The 26,429-nt window shown below is 37.0% G+C and overlaps 1 protein-coding gene and 1 long non-coding RNA gene across 5 annotated transcripts in view; one reads left to right on the plus strand and one right to left on the minus strand.

The window, feature by feature from the left end:
• Nucleotides 1–88: 88 nt before the first annotated feature.
• Nucleotides 89–26,314, minus strand: LOC116591313. Its single transcript, XR_004285939.1, has 3 exons — nt 25,973–26,314; nt 22,663–22,795; nt 89–439 (listed from the first exon to the last, which is right to left on the minus strand). It is a non-coding gene; the product is annotated as an uncharacterized LOC116591313 (long non-coding RNA).
• The window catches only part of MIA2 (MIA SH3 domain ER export factor 2), an 83,616-nt gene continuing 63,638 nt past the window's right edge, over nt 6,452–26,429 (plus strand). The window contains exons 1-6 of one of the 4 annotated variants that reach the window (XR_004285938.1): nt 6,452–6,752; nt 9,117–9,250; nt 11,716–11,802; nt 14,771–15,998; nt 21,301–21,504; nt 21,611–21,711. Coding sequence is in view for 3 of the 4 variants with exons in the window: in XM_032344095.1 (XP_032199986.1) it covers nt 6,638–6,752; nt 9,117–9,250; nt 11,716–11,802; nt 14,771–15,998; nt 21,301–21,504; nt 21,611–21,711 (1,869 nt within the window). In the remaining variant the exon portion in view is untranslated. Of the gene's footprint in view, nt 6,753–9,116; nt 9,251–11,715; nt 11,803–14,770; nt 15,999–21,300; nt 21,505–21,610; nt 21,712–24,148; nt 24,299–26,429 lie in introns of those variants that run through there. The other 3 variants (XM_032344095.1, XM_032344094.1, XM_032344098.1) reach the window with 3 other exon arrangements.

The raw sequence follows: 26,429 nt of genomic DNA on the forward strand, positions 1-26,429 counted from the left end.
CATGCCTCATACAGTATCTGGTACATTGTGGACACTCAAAAGCTATCATTAAAGAAAAGAATGAATGCACATTTTATTTTATGTTACTATTTAATGGTATTTTCACATCCCAATCCCTTCTATCCAACATAATGGGATGCATCCCTACACCTTCTTTATTTAGTTGTTTTCAATCTGTGGTCATCAAGTTTTAGAAATCCAGTGTGGTCTCACTAATAGAAGTTTCACCAAGTCCAATTTGATGTTCTGATTGCAGTCATCAGTGATGTTTCAGAGAATGATGTGATATGTGAGCTGGAAGGACTTGTGGAGGAAGTCCTTAAGCACAAGTCTCTCATTTTATGAGCAAAGACTTTGAAGCTCCAAGAGGCTAAGTATTTTGCTGGATCCTAGCACGAGTCCATTGAGAGAAGGCATTTTTTCCTATGTCCCAGAGAACCTGGAAGAGAGAGAAGAGAACCAAGTAAAACAAGGAGAATCATAGTAGTAGATCCATTATTCTATACATCTTTTAAAGAAGTAGATAAAATAAATAAGCAAAAAGAAATTATTTATTTATTTCCATGCATAAATTTTATTCTATATACTCTTTTAAAAATTTAGTATCTGGGGGGAGGTGTAAACATTAAGTTACTGGTATTTTTGTGAGTTAATTTTTTTCTTAAAGAAGCTTGGGGACCTGAAGTACTTAGGGACATGGACACCAAAAGAGGCAAGAAGGAAAGGGACATAAATGGGGACAGGATGGCAGCAGACAGTGAAAGAAGATGATTTTGGAAGGGATGGAATAAGAGTATGTAAAATTGACCCATATTTGTTCTTAAAAGACATTAAGCTATTGATGACTAGAAATTAATCAGAATACTAAATATGTCTGTACTCTTACTCATTCACTTACTTATAGAGCAATCTGTCAAGCATTACCTACAATGTTTGGGAATCCAAAGGTTTTCTAAAGCTTTGCTTGCTGAATATTAACACTGCTGCTACTAATACCTATGCAATGACAAAGATATATATGAGATCCAATACCTTTTGTCAAATTTTTAAAAGAAAATATAATCAAAAGGATTACCTGACTTTCTTTTTGAAATGAGAGAAAGAGAGTAATTGAGCAGCACAGTTGAAGATAAAATTTCATTTAGTCACGAGGCATAAAGAATCTTGCTCTTGAAAGTAAATCAACTCATTGATTCATTTATGAATGTATTTTTCGTTCATTCAATAAAAAGTTTTTGAGTCATCTATTTATTTATTAAGTGATTTAGCCTAAGATACTAGGAAAATAAGTAGAAGTTAGCAAAGGGGAAAAAAGTGATTATAAATTATTATAAATTATAATGATTATTATACAATAAAAACACAAATAATGTTATTCTCTTTCATAAAACCTCCTATGGCTTCCCATTGCACTTAGGATAAAACTTATACTTATTTCCACAGCCCAAAATCCCTGCATGATTGGACCTCTATGTCTCCTACCTCATTGCCTACCACTCTTCACAGCCTTTTTGTTGTCTTTTTTTTTTTTTCTTTCAAGATTTTATTTATTTATTTGACAGAGAGAGACACAGTGAGAGAGGGAACACAAGCAGAGGGAGTGGGAGAGGGAGAAGCAGGCTTCCCACAGAGCAGGGAGCCCGATGTGGGCTCGATCCCAGGATGCTAGGATCATGACCTGAGCCAAAGGCAGACACTTAACAACAGAGCCACCCAGGCACCCCTGCCTTTCTGTTTCTTGATTGTATTGCCAATATATTTTCCACCTTAAAGACTTGTCTCTTGCATAATGGAATGCATCCGATATGCCTCCTTCATTTTTTTCCCCTTAAATCTTTGGTAATCAAGCTTCAGACAATGAAGTATTACCTCCTCCCTAATTCTTCCCTCTGTACAGAATGTTCTGCTTTCCTATTCCCCTACCTTAAGTAAAACGTCACTCGCCAGAGATGACTTCCCTGACAACTTTATCTAAGTAGACACTTTTCTCCATAATTACTTATCACTACCTGCAGTTATCTTGTTCATTTGTTTGCTTGCTCTTGTCTGTCTTCCTTCATTAGCATGCAAGGTCCAAGAGATCAAGGACTTTGTCCTGTTCACTCCTATATCTCCAGTCTCTAGAAGAGTGTCTGATACATCTGGGCATTCAATAAATAATATCCACTCTAAAGGATGAGACTTGTATGTGAAATAGTAAGCTCACTGGTACAAAATTGGTGCTCAACAAATACTAAATTCCTTTCTTATGCATAGATGGGACTAATCAGTTCAATTCCCTGATCAGCAAATATCTCACACTTATCATCTTGGATGTTGAGAATGTTGTATACTATTACTCAAAAACACATAGTAAAGGAATAATGACCATGTGTGGCATATTCTCTTTTTGCTCCTTCCTATCCATTCCTCAGTCCACTGCTCCAAAGGGGTTCCCTTATTTGCTGGCATCTGGCTGGGTTTGGTCAATGAAGTTACCATTGGGAGTTCAAAAAATTGAAGAGTGAGGTTTTTCTAACTGAGTTCCCGTTGGGCAGGCCTTGCCTATAGTTCTCTCCAGGTAGTGCTCCTTGTTCTCTCATGCCCGGAGATGTTACATCTATTGTTGGCTTCCCTGAATCGTCTCCACACGTGGTAAATAGTCCTTCCAGAAAATTTCCTCAAGCACAGAGTAGTGCCATCCCTCAAAATGGAACACTCATCTCTTTCCTGTTAGGACTCTAAAGCAGGCAGAATAAGAAAAAGCGGGCAGAATTAAAACATGGCCTTCAGCAACTCAAAAGCGACAGAGGTACAATGAACCATGGAGTGACAAGCCCGAATCATGGCCCCAAATGTATGTTTTGCCATCTCCCTGTTTTGTATCTTTGGATCACTAGTGTCTGAGGCTGGGTCCTCTAGAAGTAGATGGTAAGAAAATTTGGGGCTCAAAAGATCACCACTTGTGGGTGCCTGGGTGGCTCAGTGGGTTGAACCGCTGCCTTCAGCTCAGGTCATGATCTCAGGGTTCTGGGATCGAGTCCTGCGTCGGGCTCTCTGCTCAGCAGGGAGCCTGCTTCCTCCTCTCTCTCTCTCTCTGCCTGCCTCTCCAACTACTTGTGATTTCTCTCTGTCAAATAAATAAATAAAATCTTAAAAAAAAAAAAAAGATCACCACTTGTGAAAGGAAGGGGAAAAAGGCAGGATTAAGTAAAGGACAAAGTCAAACCACAGTGCAGGCTCTACAAACTTCCCAAGAGGGAGCTTTGGAGTGAGGAATGCCTGTCAGTGTCCCACATAAGGCTCAAATGACGCCACCTTTGTACTCCCTTGTCATTTATCCACTAGATTACACAGGAAGGGGTGTCTGCCAGAGGCTACCTGCTACCTGTACTCCCTGCAGCTAAGCAGAAGGTCTTACCTTGAAGAGGGAATATGGGGGGCCATCTCTATGTCTTCCACAACAGTTTGAATCTTAATCTTTCTTGGACTTTACCTCTCACTGTCTACCATTGGAATTGTTTTCAAAGGCTTTGTTCTAGTACCCCTGCCTATAAAAACCTTCCTGGCTTAATTAGTTCAGCTTATCCCATGTACTTCTGATCAAATTTCTCTGTCTTATAAATTTCCAGAGTAACAGGCAGCTAGTTGAAAGAAATGTGTTCCCACTTTAGGAAATCTGACATACTAAGAGACAAGACACTATGATATAGTATCAGAAATAACACAATCAAGCAGTAGAAGTATAGCATTCATGATTATGTCTTCATATTGTCAAGGAAAAGGCTGCTCTGTGATATTATCTCTAAGATACTGAACATGTGGGGTGCCTGGGTGGCTCAGTGGGTTAAAGCCTCTGCCTTCGGCTCAGGTCATGATCTCAGGGTCCTGGGATCGAGCCCCGCATTGGGTTCTCTACTCAGTGGGGAGCCTGCTTCCTCCTCTCTCTCTCTCTCTGCCTGCCTCTCTGCCTACTTGTGATCTCTCTCTGTCAAATAAATAAATAAAATCTTAAAAAAAAAAAGATACTGAACATGTATGTCTTTGATGATCCATTCTTTAGCTTTATGCAGTAAGTACTCTTACTTCCTATATAGGATCTAAAGAATGCCATAGTTCTTCCAAATCAGTATTCCTGACTGAGAGTTACTATGAAATCTTCCTCCACAGCAGTGTATTTTAATATTGACACAACACTTGACCTGAAAAATACATCAGCAATTAGATAGTATCTAGCTAGCTTAATAGGACTGCCTTTATAGTGAAATTGGTTTCTTTAAATCAAATGTTCCTATCCCTTTCGTGTACCAGCTCTTCAACTGGCTCTATTAAAGAAGGTTAATATTATGCTACCACATTTCAGATATCTTGTTAAATTATATTTAAGTGATGATCTGAAAATAAAGTGAGATAATCTGAATGCATTAAGTATAAAGAAAGTGGGAACATTTCTAGTAGAAGAAAATCTTCGGGCTGGTATCTTGGGCAAAAATTTTTCTCCTGTTTTTCTTTAATTTAGATTTTATTTATTTTTATGAGAGAGAGGGAGAAAGAGAGAGAGAAAGCAAGCAGGGGGGAAGGGGCAGAGGGAGAAGCAAGCTCCCTGCTGAACAGGTAGCCTGATGTGGAACTCCATTCCAGGACCCGAGGATCATGACCTGAGCCAAAGGCAGACACTTAATCAAATGAGCCACCCGGTGCCCTCTCCTGTTTTTCTTGACCCAAATTTCCAATCAATAAACAAATAGGCCAATCAATAAACAAATTTAAATTTAGCTGGGTTCTTAACTTAAAACAAAATTGCGGCATCTGGCTGGCTCAGTTGGTAGAGCATGCGAGTCTTGATCTTGGGATTGTGAATTTGAGGCCCATGTTGGGTGTAGAGATTGCTTAAAAAAAGAAATCTTTAAAAAATTAAAATAATTAGTTCAGGATTTAATTTTAATGTCTTTAATATTGAATGCAAAAAGGAAGTTATTAAATATCTTGATATTATAAGTTATGCAAATAATTTTGCACCAAATTTTGAAGCTGAAGAGTTAATACCTTAAAAGTCTTTGACAACATAGTTTTTAGACTTTTAAAAGTGTTCAAGAAACTAATCTTTTTTTTTTTTTTTTTTTTAGATTTCATTTATTTATTTGAGAGCGAGAGCACACAAGCAGTGGGGAGAGGCAGAAGGAGAGGTAGAAGCAGGCTCCCTGCTCTCCTGGGAGCCCCTACTTAGGGCTCCATCCCAGGACCCTGGGATCATGACCCAAGCTAAAGGCAGATGCTTAACTGACTGAGCCACCCAGGAGCCCCAAGAAACTACAGTTTTTTGTGTGTGCATGTGAACAACTATACAGTGTTCTGACTGCCAGCCAAATGATCCTCAAATTCATTCATTCAGATTTTTTCTAAAGATGTAAAAATCTTTAATCTGAGAGAGGGGGCTTCTTACTATTGTTTTTGGAAAACTAACAAACAAACAAACACACTGTTTTGTTGTTGTAGTTAGGATCCTGAAAGTAGAAGTCCTTCACTTTAACTTGCTCAGGTACGGGATATTTGCTTTGTTTCTGTCAGGTACTGGGGGAGTACGGTGTCATACAACTGCTGTGTTCCGTAAGCCTTGCACCCTGTGGCATGGCCAAATATAGGGAAGAGGTACAGCAAACAAGGCGTTAGAAAAATACCCTCTCAAAGTTGAAATAGGACAACTGTGCTTTCCCAAATCTACAAAGATCAAGTGTTTAATGCCGAGAGTCCCAATATAGGGCTTTGATCTCTTTTAAGCAGCAATAACATTAGATAATATCTAGCTAGCTTAATAGTACCTCAGTTTCCTCGCATGCAAAATAGGGGATGATAACACTACCTACCTTATACAGTCGATGTAAGAGTTAAATCGCATAATTGTTTAATATCTGGAACATTCTTACCACATTTGAACTATTAATTTTTTTAAAAAATCTATTTATTTATTTGATGGTGAAAGGGAGAGAGGGCACAAGCAGGGGGACTGGCAGGGGGAGAAGCAGGGAGACGGAGAAGCAGGCTCCCCACTGTTCAGGGAGCCCGAAGTGGGACTCAATCTCAAGACCCTGGGATCACGACCTGAGCCTAAGGCAGCGGCTTTAAACCACTGAGCCACCCAGGCGCCCCTGAAAGTGGGATTTCAAAGTCATGCTTTTAGTATAAATTATTACTGCTTCTACATCTAACGATATACTTTCTCCACTGATAATGGTATTCATATGCAGGAAATACTCAGTTGTATTTATTGACTGACCTACCTAAGACTTTAACATAAAGAGATGAGCTCCCTTTTTATGGAGGCCTGTTTAAGAACCGTTCTGTGGAAAGCAAGTTGCCTTTAAGTGAGACAGCTTTACATGGGTCACCTTTATAAGCCCTGAGTCCAACTAAAAATCTCTGTTAATTATTAAACCCTTTGTATTATCTGGATACCTGACACTGCAGATTGTGGATAGAGAGCGTTTGTCCCTCAAGTTAAGCCTAAATGCCAGTTGAAAAATGTATTTATAAAGGGATTTAGAAAAACCTTTTTCTTTTAAATTTAGTAGACAGAGTGGGGTATCTCTTGTTTTGGCTGGTATAGTTACCGGCTAAACAATTGGCTTAAACCTTGTTTGGGATTCCTGCTTGTTTTAGCATGGCGGAGCTTGGAGTTCACAGAACTCTCCTTTTGGTAATTTCTCTGACAAAGTGTCTTGAGGGCACAAAACTGCTGGCAGATTTAAAAAAATGTGGTGACTTGGAATGTGAAAGTAAGTTTGCTTTTCTTTTTTTCCTTCTTTTCCTCTTAAACTAAGGTTCTGAAGTGACATAATATGTTATTGTGGACATGTATGAAGGAAGTAAGCATTAATATCATTGAGCAATATTTGCAATTATAAAATATACTTCCCTATATAAAATGTTTGAAGCAAAGCATTTCATGATAATTTTTAATGTAAGTGTATCAAGGGGCAAAGATCAGTCTGATAAATAAATATAAGAGAAATTATAAAGATATTAATCCGGGCCTCAAAAATCAGCACTTTTACTATTTTTGAAGATAGCTAAATTGATTTGTATTGATTTGTATTAAAAAGATTTCAAGCCATTTGATAGTTCTTTATTTATGAAGCTTTATATTTTTTAGTTTCTATTTCACATCAGAACTTTCTGATTCTCTTGAGTTTTCTAAAAATATACTTATTTTGTATCACCATGATTTATTATCTAAGTTTTATCAAACATTAATCATTTCTGTGTTCACTTATCATGTAAAAATAATGAAATCAGTGTTAGGAGTACATAATTTTATTTACATCCTTGGATATTAGCTTTCTCCTATTTTCTACAAAGAAAAACTAATTTTCATTTTATTGCTTACGAAGTTATTTTCTGTTATTAGCATTAGGGTACAAGATGAATAGTATCACAATATATTACAATTGTTGTAAATATGTTCTATCTCTTCAGTATGTGAGAATTATTTCTGATTTGCAACATATAAATTAAAAATGCAAAACATTATTAGTAGAAAAGTAATAATATATAAATAAATGTTTTATGAGTAAACATTATCCTAAATCATTTGGATATATAATTTGATATGTAGAGATTTACTAGATGATATTTTATAATAGTAATAATCTTTCTTTCCCTCTTTAAAACCTCATTTTAATTTCCTTAGGACCAGACATGAAACATGGAAAGGGAACATTCAAATTTATAGTAATTTATATTATTATTTTAACTTTAATCATATGACTTAATCAAAATGTTTTACATATGTTAGTATACTTATAATAGGTAATATGGTATGTATATTACTTTATGTATTGAAGGGCTAAATCTAGTATATGTAGTTATGATTATAGTTATTGAAGGTCTATTATGTTCTGAGTCTGGAGGGGTCAGAGTGTGTATCTAAGAGAAATAAAATGAAATGTCAGATAAGTTTCTTGACTTCCAGGAATTAGATCAACATGAAAAAGTAAATAGCAATACAACTTAAGGATAATAGATAATATTGAAGTTCAGAAAAGGGGCGAACAGGCTGGACCAGTTTGGAATGTCTCCTAGAAGTAGGATATGAGTTGATCACAAAGAGAGACTGAAGGGTGTTTAGGCTTCAGAAAGAACAGAAAGAAAAATCTCAGAATATGGAAGGCATATTGCAGTGAAAATAACAATCTCAGTGCAAATCTGGCTCCACCATTTATAAGGTGTGTGACCAACTCTCTAAGACTTATTTAAAGGCTCATTTGTTGGACTGATAGAAGATTATTGACCTTATAGGTCTGTTTTAATAAAATAAAGATAGGAAAGAGTTACATAATGCCTGGAATATACAGAAGTCCCCTTTATCCATGGGTCACTTTCCATGGTTCTAGTTAACTGGGGTCAACCATGGTCCAAAGGCAGATGATCCTTCTGATGTGCAGCCAGAAGATTGGTAGTAGCCCAACTCTATGTCATAGTGCTTACCCCATGTACCTCACTTCCTCTCATTAGGGAGGCATTTTATCATCCCACATCATTTTAAGAAGAATAAGTACAGTATACATTTTGAGAAAGATTGGTCACATAACTTTTATTACAGTATATTGTTACAATTCAATTTTACTATTGTTGTTAATCTCTTACTGTGCCTAATTTAGAAATTAAACTTTATTATATGTATGTATACATAGGAAAAAACATAGTATATACAGGGTTCAGTACTATCTGTGGTTTCAGACAACCACTAGGTGTCTTGGGTCATATCTCCCACAGATAAGGGGGACTACTGTAGTAGGTGCTAGGAAGAAAACAAATTATCTTTACCTTTCCTTTCTAATAAGAATGATAATGACATATTCCAGGGACAATGGATAGATGAATTTGACTGTAAAGGAATAAGAGGAAGTCATTTTAAATAAGGAAGAGGATCAGATTATGGATAGCCTTAGATACCAAGCCAAAGAGCTTAGAATTGATTCTGTGTGCAGTGGGAAGTCTTTGTAGGTTTTTGAGGTAATAAATGATATGAAGAAATTAGCATTTGGAAATACATAGGATAGACTGGAGGAGGGCAATATGGGAGGGGGAGAAATATCACTTTAAATTAAATTGTGTGTTTTTCTCACATGTTTACGTAGCTTTAATAAGCAGAGTCTTAGCCATGAGAGATTACAGAGGACCTGACTGCCGATACCTGAACTTCACTAAGGGAGAAGAGATATCTGTTTATGTTAAACTTGCAGGAGAAAGGGAAGATTTGTGGGCAGGAAGTGTAAGTATCTAGTTTTAAAAACTGAACGTAGAATAAATGACTAGCTTGTACAGAATACCTGCTTTTCACTTCTACAGGAGCTTTAATACATTTTAAAGCACTTTATATATATAGTATATATGTAATATATATTTAAAACCCTTAACATATTTTTTTAAAAAAATATCTATTTTTTGAGAGAGAGAGCAAGCGAGTGCATGTGCATGATTCGGGGGAGGGAAAGAACCTCAAGAAGACTCCCCTCCTGGGTGCGGAGCCCTACATGGGGCTTGATTCAGGACCCTGAGATCATGACCTGAGCCCAAATCAAGAGTCAGATGCTTAACCAACTGAGCCACCCATGCACCCCACTCTTAACATATTTAAACAAACAAAAATGGTCATGTTCAGTCTTGGTTCCAAAATTTTACAAAAGTAGTATTTTGGGAAGGCATTCTGGTTGGGATAGAGAACTAAGAGTGCTTTGAAATTATTTTTACATAGCATGCAGAGTTTTTGAAGTTAAGTTTTATATTTACTTGGTGAATAAAATTTAGAGGTGCTGGTGGAGATTATGGGATATCTAGGCAGCACCAGTGATCCCATGGTGCTGCCAATGGCTAAGTTTAAGAGAGACCGGGAAGTTTTAGTTAATCAGATTAAAAGACATGTCTTTCTGAGCACATAAAGGACTTCTTCTTCTTCTTCGTCTTTTTAAAGATTTCTTTATTTGAGAGAGAGAGCATAAGCAGGGTAGGGGTGGTGGTACAGAGGAGAGGGAGAAACAGAATCTCTGTGGAGCAAGGAGCCCAACATGGGGCTTGATCCGAGGTCCCTGAGATCATGACCTGAGCCAAAGGCAGATGGACTGAGCCATCCCGGCACCCCAGGGATAGAGTTCTTATTGAAGAGATCCTCAGAGAGATGAGTAGCCTAGAGAATCAAGGTATGTGTGTGAGTTTTTCATGAAAAACAACAACAACAAGTGGGAGAGCCTTTTATTTGGCCCAAAGTCCTATTACATGGAAATTCCTAGAAGCCTAAGTAAACTCTCTAAATATGTAACAGGAAAATTAATGATTAGTGTTTTCAGTTGGAAACATGTGTATCTCTGATGGTATCATTATACTTTATAATAAAAAGATGCTATAAGCAGTTTTACTCCCATGTTGAACAAGTGTGACCAACCTGATGCATACATCATTTCCATATGGAGCATGCAACAGATTTTTCTGTTGTGTAGCCTCTGAGATCACTATTAGAAGGAGCAGGTTCTGTTTGACTCTATCTTGCTTTTTAGCATCAGGAGCTATATGACTCAACCCCTGACTGTCAATGGTCAGAATTATTTGACTTCTGCAGTTCCAAAGATTCCTTACTGCTTATGGTCTCTTACACATGCCAGTGTATGTCTCTGAACACATTAGAGGCAACCAATGCAGCTGTAAGATAAATGACACCATAGGTATCACAAGAGGGAAAAAAAGCATTCTTTCTTGGTTTCTGTGTGTGAAAATGATAGTTCCACACAAAAGCAGCATGTAATGTGTGGAGCCAGGGTGAAGTTTCAAGCATACTGAGCTCCATGCATTAGGTGTTTTAGTCCAGGCAGGAAGCTGTTCAAGAAACCACACTGCAGAGTTCACCCACAGCCTCTCAGGTTCTAAATAGCTGCAGCAGCTACCGAGCTGGAAGAACCACCATCGAGGTGTAGTGGTGCTGGATCACGGGACCAAAACTTGGCCTTTAAACTTTGCCGAGGATAGGAAATGGACTGAGAGTGGAGTGGTGAAGCCTTCACTCTTGGGGGACATCTTCTATGTACTTGAACTGGATTAAGAAGATCCCTATTATCAAGGTAGCTGCAGAAAAGTTGAATGGAACCAAATCCTCCTAGGAGGATGTATAGATCTCTGCTGTCTTCATGAATCCATCTTAGTCTTTCAGTGTTTAAACCTCTTACTTCATTTTGACATCCTGAAAATGTTGAATATGTCACAGCTCCATCTGGCTTGGCTACTGCCACCATTCCTTTGCCTTTTGATATCCCCAGTTTACAGTGTAAATCTGGGGTCCACCTGTGTAAGGAAGGTCATTGACAAACATCAAAAGGAACAAAATCGGTGTGTGGGACAGTTTTCCTTCAGAAGTTTGAAAAAGTGGTCTTTTACAACTTGGCTCTATGTTCCCTCAATTTAGTACTATTCTTTTGAATAATAGGGGTGTCTGGCCAGCTTAGTTGGTAAAGTGTGCATCTCTTGAACTTGGAGGTTCTAAGTTTGAACTCCACATTGGGTACAGAGATTACTTAAAATTAAATAAAAGAATATGATTTCACTCTCTTTCTTTTAGATGGTAAATGAAAGCCAATTAATGGTTGTGATTTGAGATAGATGAAAGCCAAGGATGTGGGGCAAAATTAGGCTCCATAGTTACTATAGCTTCGACCACTCCTCCTTGCTAATCTTTATTCTTCATTTTGGTAGAAAGGAAAGGACTTTGGATATTTTCCCAGAGATGCAGTACAGATTGAAGAGGTGTTCATATCTGAGGAAGTTGAGATATCAACTAAAGTGAGTATTAATAACATTTCAGTTGTTAATTTAATTTATAATTTCTTGGCTAAACAGCTTTCTGTAGTGTAAGTGTCCATTGGTTAATTATCTTGTGTAGTGAATATATAAAATAGTTGGTCTGAGAACTTAATCTAGGAATAGTTTGAGTATGTGAATAAAATGAGGTAAGACAAAGTTGATGAGAGGCATACTACTTTCTGAAAAATTTACAGACAGGTAGTAGAGTAAAGTAGTTGAGAGCAGGATAGAGTCTGGACTGAGTTCAAAGACTGACTGTGGCCTTGTATACTTTAATTTTCTAAACTGTAAAATGAGGATGATGATTATAATAGAGTGCTACTTCATAAATTTATTGGGGAAAGATGAACATATGTAAAGCATATAGAATAGCACTTAGTAAGTGCTATAAAAGTATTAGAAATTTTTATTAGTGTTATACTACTGGGACAAAATTTATTTTCCATCACTCTCTCTAGATCTCATATCTGTACAATTTCTTTTTCTGTTGAGTTTCAAATGAGCTTGATAGTGTGGGGTTTGATAATGTTGGGCTTGATAATGAGAAAAAGTAAGTTTGATTAGCCTATTTAATTCAGATTCCAGGTTAAGGACATTTAAATAAGGTCAATGTGAGATGAGTCAGCCTAATCAAGCAAACTGTCTATTATCTGGCTCTTTCTCAGCATAAATTCTGGGATTAACAGTCAGTTCAATGTATAATTACTGGTCCTGTCAATTTTATCTCCAAAATATATCTGAAATACATCGTCTTCTTGTCATTTTCACTCTCTCCATGGCCCTAACCCAAGGCCTCATCATCTCTTGATTAAAATACTGTAATACTGGTCTTCTTGACTCTACCTTTGTCCTCTTCCAATACATTTTCCAAATAGCAATGGATCTCATATGAACAAAACCCAAACAAAAAAATACCATAAAACAAAAACAAAAACAAAAACAAAAAAACCAACAAAACTTCAGCTGTCATTCCTTTAGTTTAAAGCCTGTGAATGGCTTTCCAATGAACCTAGAATCAAGCCCCTAGCTCCTCACCCTGGCTCTACACGATCTGCTCCTGTCCTCCACCCCCTTCCCAATGACCTGACACTGCTCTTTCCTCACTTACTATTCTCCTGGCCACGTTCGCTTATTGACTGTTCTTGGAACATGCTAAACACTTTCCCACCCCAGAGACCCAAATAGGATGCTCCTTCTGGTTCAAATGCTTTCCCCAGGTTCTTCACTTAGCTAGTTTCTTCTTATCCTGTCTATCACCACGTAAACATCAGTGCCTCAGAGAGGCCATCCATGATGATTCTTGCGGGATTACTGCATCTTAATCACAGATTCCTGTTTATTTCCTCCACAGCACTTATCACAATTCACTTTTTTCTTTTGTTTACTGTAGAATTTCAGCACCTGGCACAGTGTACAGCATATAGGAAGCATACAGAAGCCCTACATTCTTAGTCAAGTTCCCTGAGAAATAGACTCTGAGGAGGACTTTTGCACTCAAGAAGTTTACTAGGGATTACTCTTAGGAATAACACCTGTGAGGGACCAAAAGAAAAAGCAGGATTGGACAGAGAAGTTAAACTGTGATGCCATTGCTACAAAGGTCTCAGTTGATTCCATAAGGAACTCTGAACCTGGGATGGCCTTTCAAGAGTTGCCTGGAATAGAGCAAGGTGTTGGGCCTTTTTACCCTTACATTACTGGCTCATCTGGGCTGGTGTAATTTGAGCTGGGTGAGGCTAGCGTTTACTACAGATAGTTACTAACTATTCTAGGCACTTCATTCATTTAATCCTCACACCACAACACCCATATAAGATAGATACATAAGATACCATATGTCATTATCCTCATTTTATAGATGAGGAGAATGAGACATAAAAATGTCATATAATTCACCCAAGTTCACAGAGGTGAATGTCAGGGTCAGGATTTAAACCCAAATGGTTGGCTCCGGAATCTGTTCTCAAGCACATATTCTACTGCAGTGCCTAAAACATTGTAAAATTTCAATTTTGAAGTTCAGTTTTTAAAAATTCTGAACTTTGGGGCACCTGGGTGGCTCAGTGGGTTGAAGCCGTTACCTTCAGCTCAGGTCATGATTTCAGGGATCTGGGATTGAGCCCCACATTGGGCTATCTGCTCAGCAGGGAGCCTGCTTCCTCCTCTCTCCCTCTCTGCCTGCCTCTCTGCCTACTTGTCATCTCTGTCTGTCAAATAAATAAGTAAAATCTTTAAAAATTCTGAACTTTATTCTGATTTCATAATGATCATATCCAAAGAGAACTACATATCACTGTTTTATACCTTCAGATTAAAAAATAATAACTTTGAAAAAAAAATAATAACTTTGGTCGGTAGAGTATGGAACTCTTGAACTCTTGTTCAAGCCCCGCATTGGGTGTGAAGCCTACTTAAAGTAAAATTTAAAAAAATATTAACTTCACCATTTTTCTTCTTGCTGATTCAGTTGTTCTATGAATGAAAAAGGATTCTCTACCGCAATTAGCTATATACCATATCTCAATTTAAAAAGTCTAAATGTTGTAGTGCAACTTTTAAGAAGGCCTTCAGGCTTTAGAGTCTCTGGGCTGTCTGAGCTGTGGCCATGTGCTGTGAAATTCCACTCTCAAATCACCACACAGCTGCATATGTCTGGTTAGTACACTCTTAAAAGAAGCAAGATTTTATGGACATGTAGGCCTTTTCATCAAGAGTTTATTTTCAGAATATACTCAAAGCCTTGATTTTTCTTTTAGATTTATATAATTGACCCTGAGTCAATTGTGATATAAATGATTGAGATTAGGAGATCTGATTTTAGTTTTTGTTGTGCTGTTGTGCTGTTGAGTTGTATGGTCTTGGGAAAATCATAGTCATCTATCTTAAGTGACTAAGGGAAAAACAAGGATTTTTAGTATATGTATGTCAATCAGTTTTTCTTTTATAGGAATCTGATTTTCTTTGTCTTCTTGGAGTAAGTTACACATTTGAAAATGAAGACAGTGAATTAAACAGTGATGATGACAAAAATATATATCTATATGAAGAAGATAAAGACCAAAAGTCTAGTGTGTATGAAAGTGATTTTCAGACAGAATCTGGATTTTATTCAGCTTCTGAAAGTACTTTGTTTGAAGATCAGTTTCCATCATCAGAAGCTCCTGAAGATATCAGAAGTACTAGTGAATCAAAAGACTGGGAAGAAGTGGACACTGGAAGTATGAAAGAGGATTCTCTTCCAGAAGTGGATCACATCCCACCATCCTCAGCTGAAGTAAAAGGATGGTTTGGATTTGGAAGGGAACTAGCTGAAGGAAAGACTATTGAATCAGTTATTGAACCTCTACAAGAAAGTTCATTTCAAAGTAGAAAAATAGCAGGAGAAGATGAGAATGACCTAGAGGAATTAAATAATGATGAACCCCCAACAGAACAAAAGCAAGAACCTGAATTGGAATTTGATTTAGTGCCAAAGAAACAGTCTGAACTAGGTTCTGAGTCAGAGAACATTAACAGTCCTGAAGCCACTAGTTGGTTTGGGGGTGGTTTTCAAAGTTATTTAGGTTTTGGAGGTGAGGATACAGGGCTTGAATTATTGTCAAAAGGAAGCAATCCACCACTACAAGATGTTCCTAATTCCATATCATCTGAAGAAGAACCCACAGTTCCATGCACAGAAATATTAACAGAAAAAGAAGACGCAATTGCCAATGATACCTCAATTCTCAAGCCAAGTTGGTTTGATTTTGGTTTTGGTATGTTAGGCTTTGTATATACCAATGAAGATAAAATTATATCAGATGATGGAAAAAGTGAAGAAGGATATGGAGGAGATAAACATGAACAACTGCCAACAAGCAAATTTGACCCTGATAAAGAACAAGAAATAGAAACAAGAGAAATTATGGAAACTGAAGATCAAGTAAGCAAGGAAAGAGCCCCAGAGAAAACAGATGATTCTGATACCTTACCATATTTTAAAAAGTTCTTATATAATTTGGACAGTCCTTGGAACTTCCAGGACATTCCAAAGGAAACAGAATTGCCATTTTCTGAACAGATACAGGATGAAGATAATGTAATTGAAAATGATGAAACAGAACAATTTTCAGCTGAAAATTATCACACAGATAATATGAAAGTTATGATGCTAAAAAGCATATCCAGTCAGTCAGGTTGGTATAAAATATCTATAACTGTATGTGTGTATATACTTATTTATTTATAAAAGATTTTATTTATTTGACAGAGAGCGAGCACACACATAAGCAGGAAAGCAGCAGAGGGAAAGGGAGAATACAGGTGCTCTGTTGAGCGGGGAGCCTGATATGAGGCTTGATCTCAGGACCCTGGGATCATTACCTGAGCTGAAGGCAGAGGCTTAACTGACTGAGCTACCCAGGTGCCCCTAATATAATTAATTTTTTTAAACATAATTTATTTTTGTAAGTACAAATTAGATGAAAAAGTCCAGAAATCCATGTTTCTCAAAATACTCAATAATCAACAATAACCTTATTAACTACCGTTTATTAACTTCTGGTTTACTCTGGGACTAAGATTTTAATATTATAAAATAAAATACCAAGGAAGAGGAATGATTGGAGATATACAGATATTCCAAGAAGATCTTAAGATAGTTTGCAATAAGTGTTTATTTTTATTGAAGTAATATATGTAAACAGGTCTTAAAATATAATTAGTACTAAGGCTTTTTTTTGTCTTTTTAAACAAAACCAATTTTTCCCTGTTTCCATCTCTACTCTCACCTCTGTTCCAGAGACAGTAATTTCTCTTTCTTTCTTTCTTTCTTTTTTTCTTTCTTAGCCAGTTTCTTTTAGTATTTATCTCTATTTTCTGAATAAAACCTTTATATTGTTCTGCTTTGATTTATACTTGATGATGTCCTTTGACTTTCTATTTTGGTAAATGAAGATTTCTTTTTGCTCATTTACATTAACTTTTTAGCTCATTAATAACATCCCAGTGTAACTATATTTGAATGGTTTTCTGTCAATTCTGGTAGCTTAACAGTAGGCAATGGAAGAGGGCAGAGTATCAGAGGATACTTCTAGATCTAGATGTCTAGATATCTAGCAATTCCTATGATTAAAAACCTGGGGATTCTATTTTAAGTAAAGAATTATATAACATGACTTTCTCACATCTCCATTCTGATGTCTCTGTGATAGATAGATTAGAAACTCTGTAAATGCTGGCCAATAATCCAGGAACGATTGAACCCTAGAATGACAGATAACCTTTCACAAGAAGAGATCAACACTGTTGCAAACTCAGAAGAAAACACATTTATTTCCATCAGAAATGGTTGATTTTCTTGAATTTCCAGAACTATATGTCATTTCTTAATATTCTTCAAAATGTGAGCTCTTTACTTAATATCCTTAATCAGAATGTAGACTTAGAGTCTTACCCTTTTCTAAATGAGAAAGATGTAGGTGTGATGCTTTTTTTTTTTTAAGATTTTATTTATTTATTTGACAGAGAGAAATCACAAGTAGGCAGAGAGGCAGGCAGAAAGAGGGAGAAGCAGACTCACTGCTGAGCAGAGAGCCTGATGTGGGGCTCGATCCTAGGACCCTGAGATCATGACCTGAGCTGAAGGCAGAGGCTTGACCCACTGAGCCACCCAGGCACCCCTGTGATGCATTTTAATGGCTAAAAATATTAAAGACATGATGCCAAAGGCTAAAGAGGAAGTTATTTTGTTTTACAGTTTTTAGTTCCTAAAAGAATATTTATGAAAAAGCAAATAAGAGAAATTAGGAAGAATAAGTGAGACTAAAATAAAGCAAAACAACATCAGGTCCAGAAATAAAGAAGGTTCAAAATACAAATATATGAAAATATTTTAGAATATATGTATAAAAACTCAAGGACAGCCTGAATATGACTTTAGTAGAATTTATTTATTATTTCATTAGTGATGCTAAGAGAATTTCTAAATATGAAAACTTCGAGAATAATCAAATGAGAATAGGGCAATTTTGCAATTATAACTAGTTTTGAGAGACTTTTGTGAAAATATTCAGAAATTTCTTTAAGTTTCTAAAAAAGATATGTCATTCTATATAAACAAATTATATTATTCCAAAATATTATGGTATTAATTAAATAGAAAATAACCTGGGGTCATGTAAGATTTGTTTTTAAAAAGGAATACTAAAAAAAATTCAGATAAAGCTACAGGTCCAATTTTTTGGTTCTTGGAAAAGAGCTACAACAGCCAAAATTTTCAGATAATTTCAACAACTCTTTTAGGAAATAGCAAATGAAAATTTGCCTTACTCAGAAAGAGTTCATGAAAAATGAATTACTGATCTTAAATCAATATTTATGAAAGTCTGAGACCTGGGAAAACCAGATTTACAGAAAAACTAATATACTGACATAGGTATTTACAAAACAGATAAATTAGGGAACAGTTATTTATATTAAAATATTAATAACTTTTATAAAAGGACTCCAATTGAACTTATTTATTTTTTAATTTTTAAAAAAGAAGAGAGGGGCACAGCGAGAGAGGGAACACAAGCAGGGGGATGGGAGCCTGGGAAGCAGTCTCCCGCTGAGCAGGGAGCCTGATGCGGGGAGCCTGATGCGGGGCTCCATCCCAGGGCCCTGGGATCATGACCTGAGCTAAAGGTAGACACTTAACCAACTGAGCCACCCAGGCCCCCAACTGCTCAGTTTTTACTTTAATGTTTACTGGTGGCATTATTAAATTACTGATATGAGTTTGCTTACTTGGGACTTTCATCTTTTGAACAATGCCAAATAAATGACTGCATCAAAGTGTTATGTTAAATTTGTAATTGAAAGTGCAAAATTAGACACTGAATAATTCTCTTACTAATCTTTAATACTGCTTTTTGGAACTGCATTGATACTTTCCTCCTCTTATCTTAAAAAGTAACTGAGAAGTAAATCCCACAGTTTACCTGAATACTATATTTCAGGCTAGGACTTGTTAAAACTTTTTTTCCCCTTTAACTCTGATTAGTTAATTCAATCAAATGATCAGTTTAAACTATGTTTGAAAATTGAATTGTTTTAAAATAAATGACTATTAGATATGGTATGCTTATGAATATATGATCCAACAATACAAATGTGGGAAATTTTGACATGGTACAAATTAAAACTTTTTTCAATTAATTTTGGGGAAGGATAATTCTTTTAATTTTTAATTTATTATTTTTTAGGATTTTATTTATTTGAGAGAGAGAGCACAAGCAGGGGAGAGGTACAGAGAGAGCGGGAAGAGCAAACTCCCCACTGAGCAGGAATCCCAGCTCAGGGCTGGATCCCAGGATCCCCAGATCATGACCTGAGCCCAAGTCAGATGGCTAACCAACTGAGCCACCCAGGTGCCCCAGATAATCTTTTTAAAATGAGGGTTCTCAAAAAGATGTGCACGTGCATCTTCATTCCTAATTTGAACCTAGGTATGTTGTCATTAAAGGTATAAATCATTTAAATACTTAATATGTAGCATAAAATCAGAAAAATCAGGAATATTTTATTTGAATAAAATATCAATACTTATTTATTTAAATAAATATCAGCCTTGTTACACTGAAATTCAAAATAAAACATATTTTCCCTAATGATCATATTATCAATTAGATAATATAAAATTTTTCTCTGCCAGTATAGATTTATGAATTCTGTAAAAAAAAAGCTGTGATAAGATTTATAATTTCTTGAGTTTCTTCTCAGAAATTTATGGCAGTTATTGAAGCAGAATGTCAATTTCATGAGATCACCAAATTAAGGAAATGTATAATTTTGCCTTTGCTATACTCATTCATAGCGTAGGAATGAAATCCAAAATACAATTTACTATTGATTTTAATTTGATTCCTCAGCACAACTTTATGCTGTTATTGGGTCTGAAGGAGAAAACAAGCATATACCTCTGTATACTCATGGAAGCATGTATTTTACTAACAGTTGAATGAGAATATCTTGAAGTTTTTTACTTTTATATTCTACTTAAAATATCTGTATTTTCCCTCTACTGAGCCAACATAAACATATAAAACATTATTTTAATGTGTTAATCTTTGCTTAATTGCTAAAATAACTTAAATAATGATAATTTGCCCTGGAGGGGCGTCTGGGTGACTCCTGGTTCTTTAACAGATAAAGTAAGAGTAATCTATCTTACCAATTTTCTTGAATGGCAGCGATATACATTTTTCAATGACATTTAAATATTACACTTCCTAAGGTAATAAATGTATCTAAGAGGAATGAAATTCTATATAGAGATATTTAGTATCTTACTCTTAGTAACAAGCCTATTAGCACTTGTTGACAGTTATGTTAGTTTTTTTTTTTTAATAGTTTTTAGGACAAGAAAACGATGTAGAGAATACAATTGTATTTAGTTTTAAAAATTCTTCCTTGGTAAAAGAATAAAGAAAAGGCATAGGCTGAATAATGACCATTCAAAGATGTTCATGTCTTAATTACCAGACCCTGTGACTATGTTACTGAACATGGCAAAAAGGACTTGAAGATATGATTAAATTAAGCATCCTGAGATGGAGAGAGTATCCTAGTGGACCCAATATAATCACAAGGTCTGCTAAAGGTGGAAGGAAGGAGGGTCAGAGTAAGGGAGAGTGCTATCTTTGAAAATGAAAGAAGGGGCCATGAGCTAAGGGATGCAGATTGCCTCCAGAAGGTAGAAAAGGCAAGAAAATAGATTCTCCTCTAGAGCCTACAGAAGAAACACAGCCTTGCCAACACCTTGATTTTGGGACTCCAGAACTGTAAGAGAATATATTTGTACTGTTTAAGTCACTGAATGTGTGGTTATTTATTACATTAGCAGTAGGAACTAATGCAGGCTGCAGTTTATAATTTAGTGAATTCTTTCCATTAAGAAGTGTCATGGGGCACCTGGGTGGCTCAGTGGGTTAACCCTCTGTCTTTGGCTTAGGCCACAATACCAGGGTCCTGGGATGGAGCCCCACACTGGGCTCTCTGCTCAGCGGGGAGCCTGCTCCCCGCTTTCTCTCTGCCTGCCTCTCTGCCCTGCCTACTTGTGATCTCTGTCTGTCAAATAAATAAATAAAATCTTAAAAAAAAAAAAAGTGTCACAATGACCACAAAAATTCAAAGAATGGTCTGCTTAAAAAACAAAAGGAAAGCCCACAACAAAGCAAGTATTAAAGGAACTCCAGGGGTGCTTGGGTGGCTCAGTTGGTTGAGTGTCCAACTCTTGGTTTCAGCTCAGGTCATGATCTCATGAGTTGTGGGATTAAGTTCTGTACTGAGCCCCATGTGGAGCCGTGTGTGTGGGGGCTTCCCACTCAGTGGAGAGTCTCCTTGAAGATTCTTTCCCTCTGCCCCTCCCCAAATGCATGCTCATGCTCTTTTTTTCTCCCTTAAAATAAATAAATCTTAAAAGAAAAACCCAAACATTTCTAATTTTATTTGCAGATATGGCTTCTGAATTAGAATCACCCAGGAGAATTCATAAGGAAGTACTTTTCAAAACTCCATCTTCTAAAAATAATGATGAAAAATCAAAAACATTACTAGGTACTGAAGGATATACTCAGGCAGAAATAGACAGATCTGTGGAAAATAACCTGCCAAACAGTCAAATGGTTTCAACTGATTACTTTTTGTCTTCTCAAGAAGGTAAGAAAAAAGTTATTTGTTCTCTAACGCAGCAATTAAGGCAGAAATTAGATTTAAAAGTTACCTCACATCAGGTGTTGACTTATTTTTATTTATAAATTGACAGAAGATGCTTCTGAGTGTTGGATTCTGAAATATTTATTTCAAATTGACATTTGTGATTTTATGAGTTCTGCATTTTCACCAATTATAATTCTTACAGAAAGGGTAAGTTGACCTTGTAAATCTTTTGCATTAATTTTATCTATTTTTCTAAATATAGCAGTAGTTGAAAATGATGTTTGAGAGAATCTTCCCTATGCAACTGTTACATAATGTTTCTCTTTCCATGAGATCTTATCTGTAAGATTTCTCTTACTGGAATGTTTTGTTGCATGGATATTGTTAGGATTTTCTTTTTTTTAACTTTTCCTTAAGTTTGTTGATCTTCAGCAAACAGGTAAAGACCAAATGCAGGCCTGGTCAGGAAGTTATTGCATTAGTTTAGGAAATAAATGGTGAAGGTCTAAATCAAGGTATATAAACTCAAATGAAATGAATGAATTAAAGATGAGAATTCTAACCAACAGAGTGTGTATGCTTTCTCCAAATGATGTAGCTACTATTTATCTTTAGCCTGGTTTGGCCAAATATTTTGATATTGCTTTTCTTTTCTTTCTTTCTTCCTTTCTTTCTTTCTTTCTTTTTTTTTAAAGATTTTATTTATTTATTTGAGAGACAGAGATCACAAGTAGGCTGAGAAGCAGGCAGAGAGAGAGGAGGAAGCAGGCTCCCTGCTGAGCAGAGAGCTGGATCCTGGGATCATGACCTGAGCTGAAGGCAAAGGCTTTAACCCACTGAGCCACCCAGGTGCCCTCAGATCTTTTGATATTTCAAGATAAGCTGGAAATCTGGATATTTTGTGTGAAATCTCTTGATTTTGAATGCTGGCAAATATTCAAATTAAAAGGAAATACCATACAGATCAGAAAAAATGTTCTGTGGATCAAGTTTGGCCCACCAGACACATTTTTTAACCTTTGGTCTAATAGCTGATGGTGGTTGTTAAAATGATTGGAAGGAAAAACTAGATAGATCTTTTGTAGATAGATTTCATTGGATTTTATGATTGATTGAATGTGGATGGAGAGGAAAATAGAAAAAGTATAGATAACTTACCAGGTTTCTAGTCTGGGTGACCAGGTAGATGGTGGTGACTATGATAAGAGTCTGTGAAAACTGTATCATTTTGCTTTCAGAGGCTTCCTCCTCACTTTATTTCTTTGCTAAGGTTCTAGAGAGTTGATATTACCTGTAAAATAAGCCCAGAGAAGTGATTAATTTACCCCATATGAGTTGGTCTTAAAACTGATTAAAAACTTTACTTAGAAATCTGCTCCATCATGAGAAAAGAAGAACAATAATAATGATGATTATAAAATGTTGTAATAAAACTTTCATCTCCTCATGGAATTAATTCTATACTGATATGTCCTACTGACACATCCCTCCCCCCACAAATTATACTAGTGAAGATACTAAATTAAAAAATAATAATTTATTAACCAGTATGCCATACTCACTTCTCATATAAAGTACTTATTTAATAAAGGCTATGAATTGACACAAATTCTTCATTTCCCTGCATTTATTTCACCTGTATGGCCTTAAGTTCATGATGTTTGGACTAAATGTTCTGAAGAATTCTTGCCAGACCTAGAATTCTAACAATCCAGTGCATCTACTAAGCTCCCATAATATAGCTTTGAATAGCTGCAGTAAATGGAAAATTTGAGCAATTTTCCAGTTAAATTTACGTGAAAAGTTTTCCTTTTCTTCTGAGTAAATGTTTCAGGTAATTGTTTCTATTTGCTAGTAATTTCAGTTAGATTTTGTACACAACATACTTTCTTTGAATTGTTTAAGTAATAGGAATTAAAACTGCTTCTTATCTACTTTATAACTGAGGAAGTTATTTGAGTTCTAACATTTATCTGTGCTTAATTAGAATGCTTCATTTATATGTGGAATTAACAAAGGAAATTACCCAGCTCTTGTTCAGCAGGTAACTCCTGATTCAATATGTTCTGAGAACAACTCTTACATCACTAGTACAGAGAATGAAAGTGTGGCTCATCATGTTTGGTTTTCTTCCAAAGGAATAGATTCTATAGCCCATGACATTGCCTGTTAAATGGGTGTAACTAGTAGCTACAGACTTTCAACAGGGCCCTTCCTAAGGGAAATTAGTTTCTGGGTTGTGGACAAGGTTTACTTGTTAGCATGTTTCCAGTGTTCTTAGATGCTTCCTAGTAGCTGTCATTAACACTGAAAACATTTGCTCTCCAGTTCCCTTAAAGTAGGTCTACATAAGACAGCAAAATCCCATGTCTATTTGAGAACAATCTTTGAATATCTTTTACATGGTAAAAATCATGTATTTTATATGAATAGACTATCAAACAAAACATTTAATTTTTATCAGTTATTAAATTCAGTATATCTCTTTTCAATCGCAATTTTTATGAGGATAATAATGTGTATTATATGTTAGAAAAAAAAACATATTTCATCAGGAGTGACGGCCATGAAATTGGCTTCTGTGTTGGTAGTCACAACTCCACCTACAGCTCCCCTTTACCACACAAGTGTCAAAACAGGATCACAGTCTATGTGGAAACAGGAGTGTAGCAGATGTATGAGAATCTGAAATCTTTTTCAAGGATATGAGGTGCTTAGTAGAACTTTATTTACACGTTAAGATATTTTAACATGAACTTTTTAAAAAATGGAATTGAACGATCTAGAGGAAGAGGTAAGTTTCTATATGACTATTAAGTGTATAGAAGAGAAATTAGGTTTGAATCTGGCACTAAGTTGAAATTTTACTGCCTTTTGTTATGCGGGAATCTTTTAGATTTTTTAAAATTTCATTTATTATTTTGTCCCTAATCTATGTTTTTATATTTGGAATGGAATGATTGAAAAGTTGGAAAAGGGCACAGACTGCCTTAGGGTGGGCAGAAGGATTAAAAAAAATGTTTTAGGTTATAAATAAGTCCTGAAAGTTGAAAATGATTCTAGAGTTTTTTGAAAATGTTCAGACATTGAAGAATTTTTTTATCGATACAGTACTCTAATTGATATACATTGTTCTATGACTCTGAAATTTTAAATATAAAATGTTATGCTTGTTTTGATTTTAATAAGCTATTCACATAATTTCAATGCACACTGTCCAATTTATAGGAAGGTTGTATAATACCTTAAAAATGGAGAATTATTAAGCAATTTCTGCTGCGTTCTGATACTGATAGTTCCTGGAAACTCTGCAGGCTGATGTGGCAAAAGAGTGCACTTTGAGTTCCAAACAACTAAGGCCCCATTTTGGTCCTAAAAATCAATTGCTGTGAACCTGGGCCTTTTAAAAATTCTTTTTGGGACAACTGTTCTGTTGCTGACAGTTTACATTTGGGAAGTTTCCTAAGGATTTAAGATTTTGTTCAACTATTGAGTTCTCTTGAGTGATTTATTTAGGAAGAAGAATCTGCTTCCTTTTGTTACTTCACGGAGGACTTGTAGCAGGCTGAGTTTGTTGAGAATTATTGCTGGCAAGTAAGCCTTACGGGTTATCCTTTACACCTATGTCAGCTAAAAGTCTCCCATGAACAAATCCAGCACTCCATACCTTATTCAACAGACCTAAGAATAGGGTCCTAAATTTAGACCGTAAGGCGCTACTTTTAGCTCCTCTTCTCGGAGGAGAACACCAATCGCTCAGCCAAAGTCCACAGGGGTTTGCTTTAGCGTTTGGGTGACTAGGAGCTCCTGGAATTTAAGACAGTTCTGCCTAGCAAGGGCCCAGGTAATTTAGGTAGAAGTGAATAAACCCCTGCAATCCTCCTCTGGGCAGAGGAGACGCGATCGATGTTCTCCTGCGTGGGAGAGGTTCAACTGTGCCCAAACCACAGCTGACCCGCGACGCCTTCCTGTCCAAAGTCCGAAGTCCGGACGCGGTTGGCAGGACGCACGGGCACGGGCCCTGCAGGCCATTTTCTCACTGGAATGAAGGCGGCGCCGGTTTCCTTGGGCCGGCAGCATCCCCCGGGATACGCTGGGCTTCAGTGGGATGCAGATAGGCTCTTTTTTGTTTTTTAAGTTTTTTAAAAAAATTATTTATTTTTTAAAGATTTTATTTATTCATTTGACAGACAGAGATCACAAGTAGGCAGAGAAGCAGACAGAGAGACAGAGAGAGAGAGAGAGAGAGAGGAGGAAAGGCTCCCTGCTGAGCAGAGAGCCCTATGCGGCGCTCTATTCCAAGACCCTGGGATCATGACCTGAACCGAAAGCAGAGGCTTTAACCTACTGAGCCACCCAGGCGCCCCGGGCGCAGGTAGGCTCCTAACTGACAGCGAGGGAAAAGCGCTGGGGGCTAGTACAAGACCTGGCCTCCACCCTTGGGTCGAGGGGGCCGCGCTGCGCTCACCCCGCGGGGCTCCACGCCTAGGGGCCTCTAAGAAAAGCCTCACCGCTACCGCGGCCACCTGACATAAGGGGGTCCTCAGCCAGTGCCCTAGTCTTCTGGGCAGTGCGGCCCACACCACAGCGCAGAGCCTGAGGCCCAATCCCACGGTCTCTGCCTCGAGCCCCGCGACTACCAACGGCCCTGGGCTTCGCCAAGTCCCGCTCCAGCCCCTTTAAGAGCGCGAGGCAAGGACACGTCGCGCGAAGAGGGAGGGGAAACTAACCGCGTCCTCGCGTCCCCGCCTCCCCGCGCCGGCCTGGCCGAAACCAAACCGAGGGGTGGACCGCGAGGAGAGGGCAGGTCGCGGACTCCTTGCGAGACGGGCTTGGACCTTCGGATCTTCAGGACGTAGAGCATAACTAGGGGCGAGGCTCTCCGGGTGGGCAGCATTGGACACTTGAGGCTCGTTGGTGCGGTT

Source organism: Mustela erminea, chromosome 5, assembly GCF_009829155.1.
Source record: "Mustela erminea isolate mMusErm1 chromosome 5, mMusErm1.Pri, whole genome shotgun sequence".
Classification (NCBI taxonomy): Eukaryota; Metazoa; Chordata; class Mammalia; order Carnivora; family Mustelidae; genus Mustela; species Mustela erminea.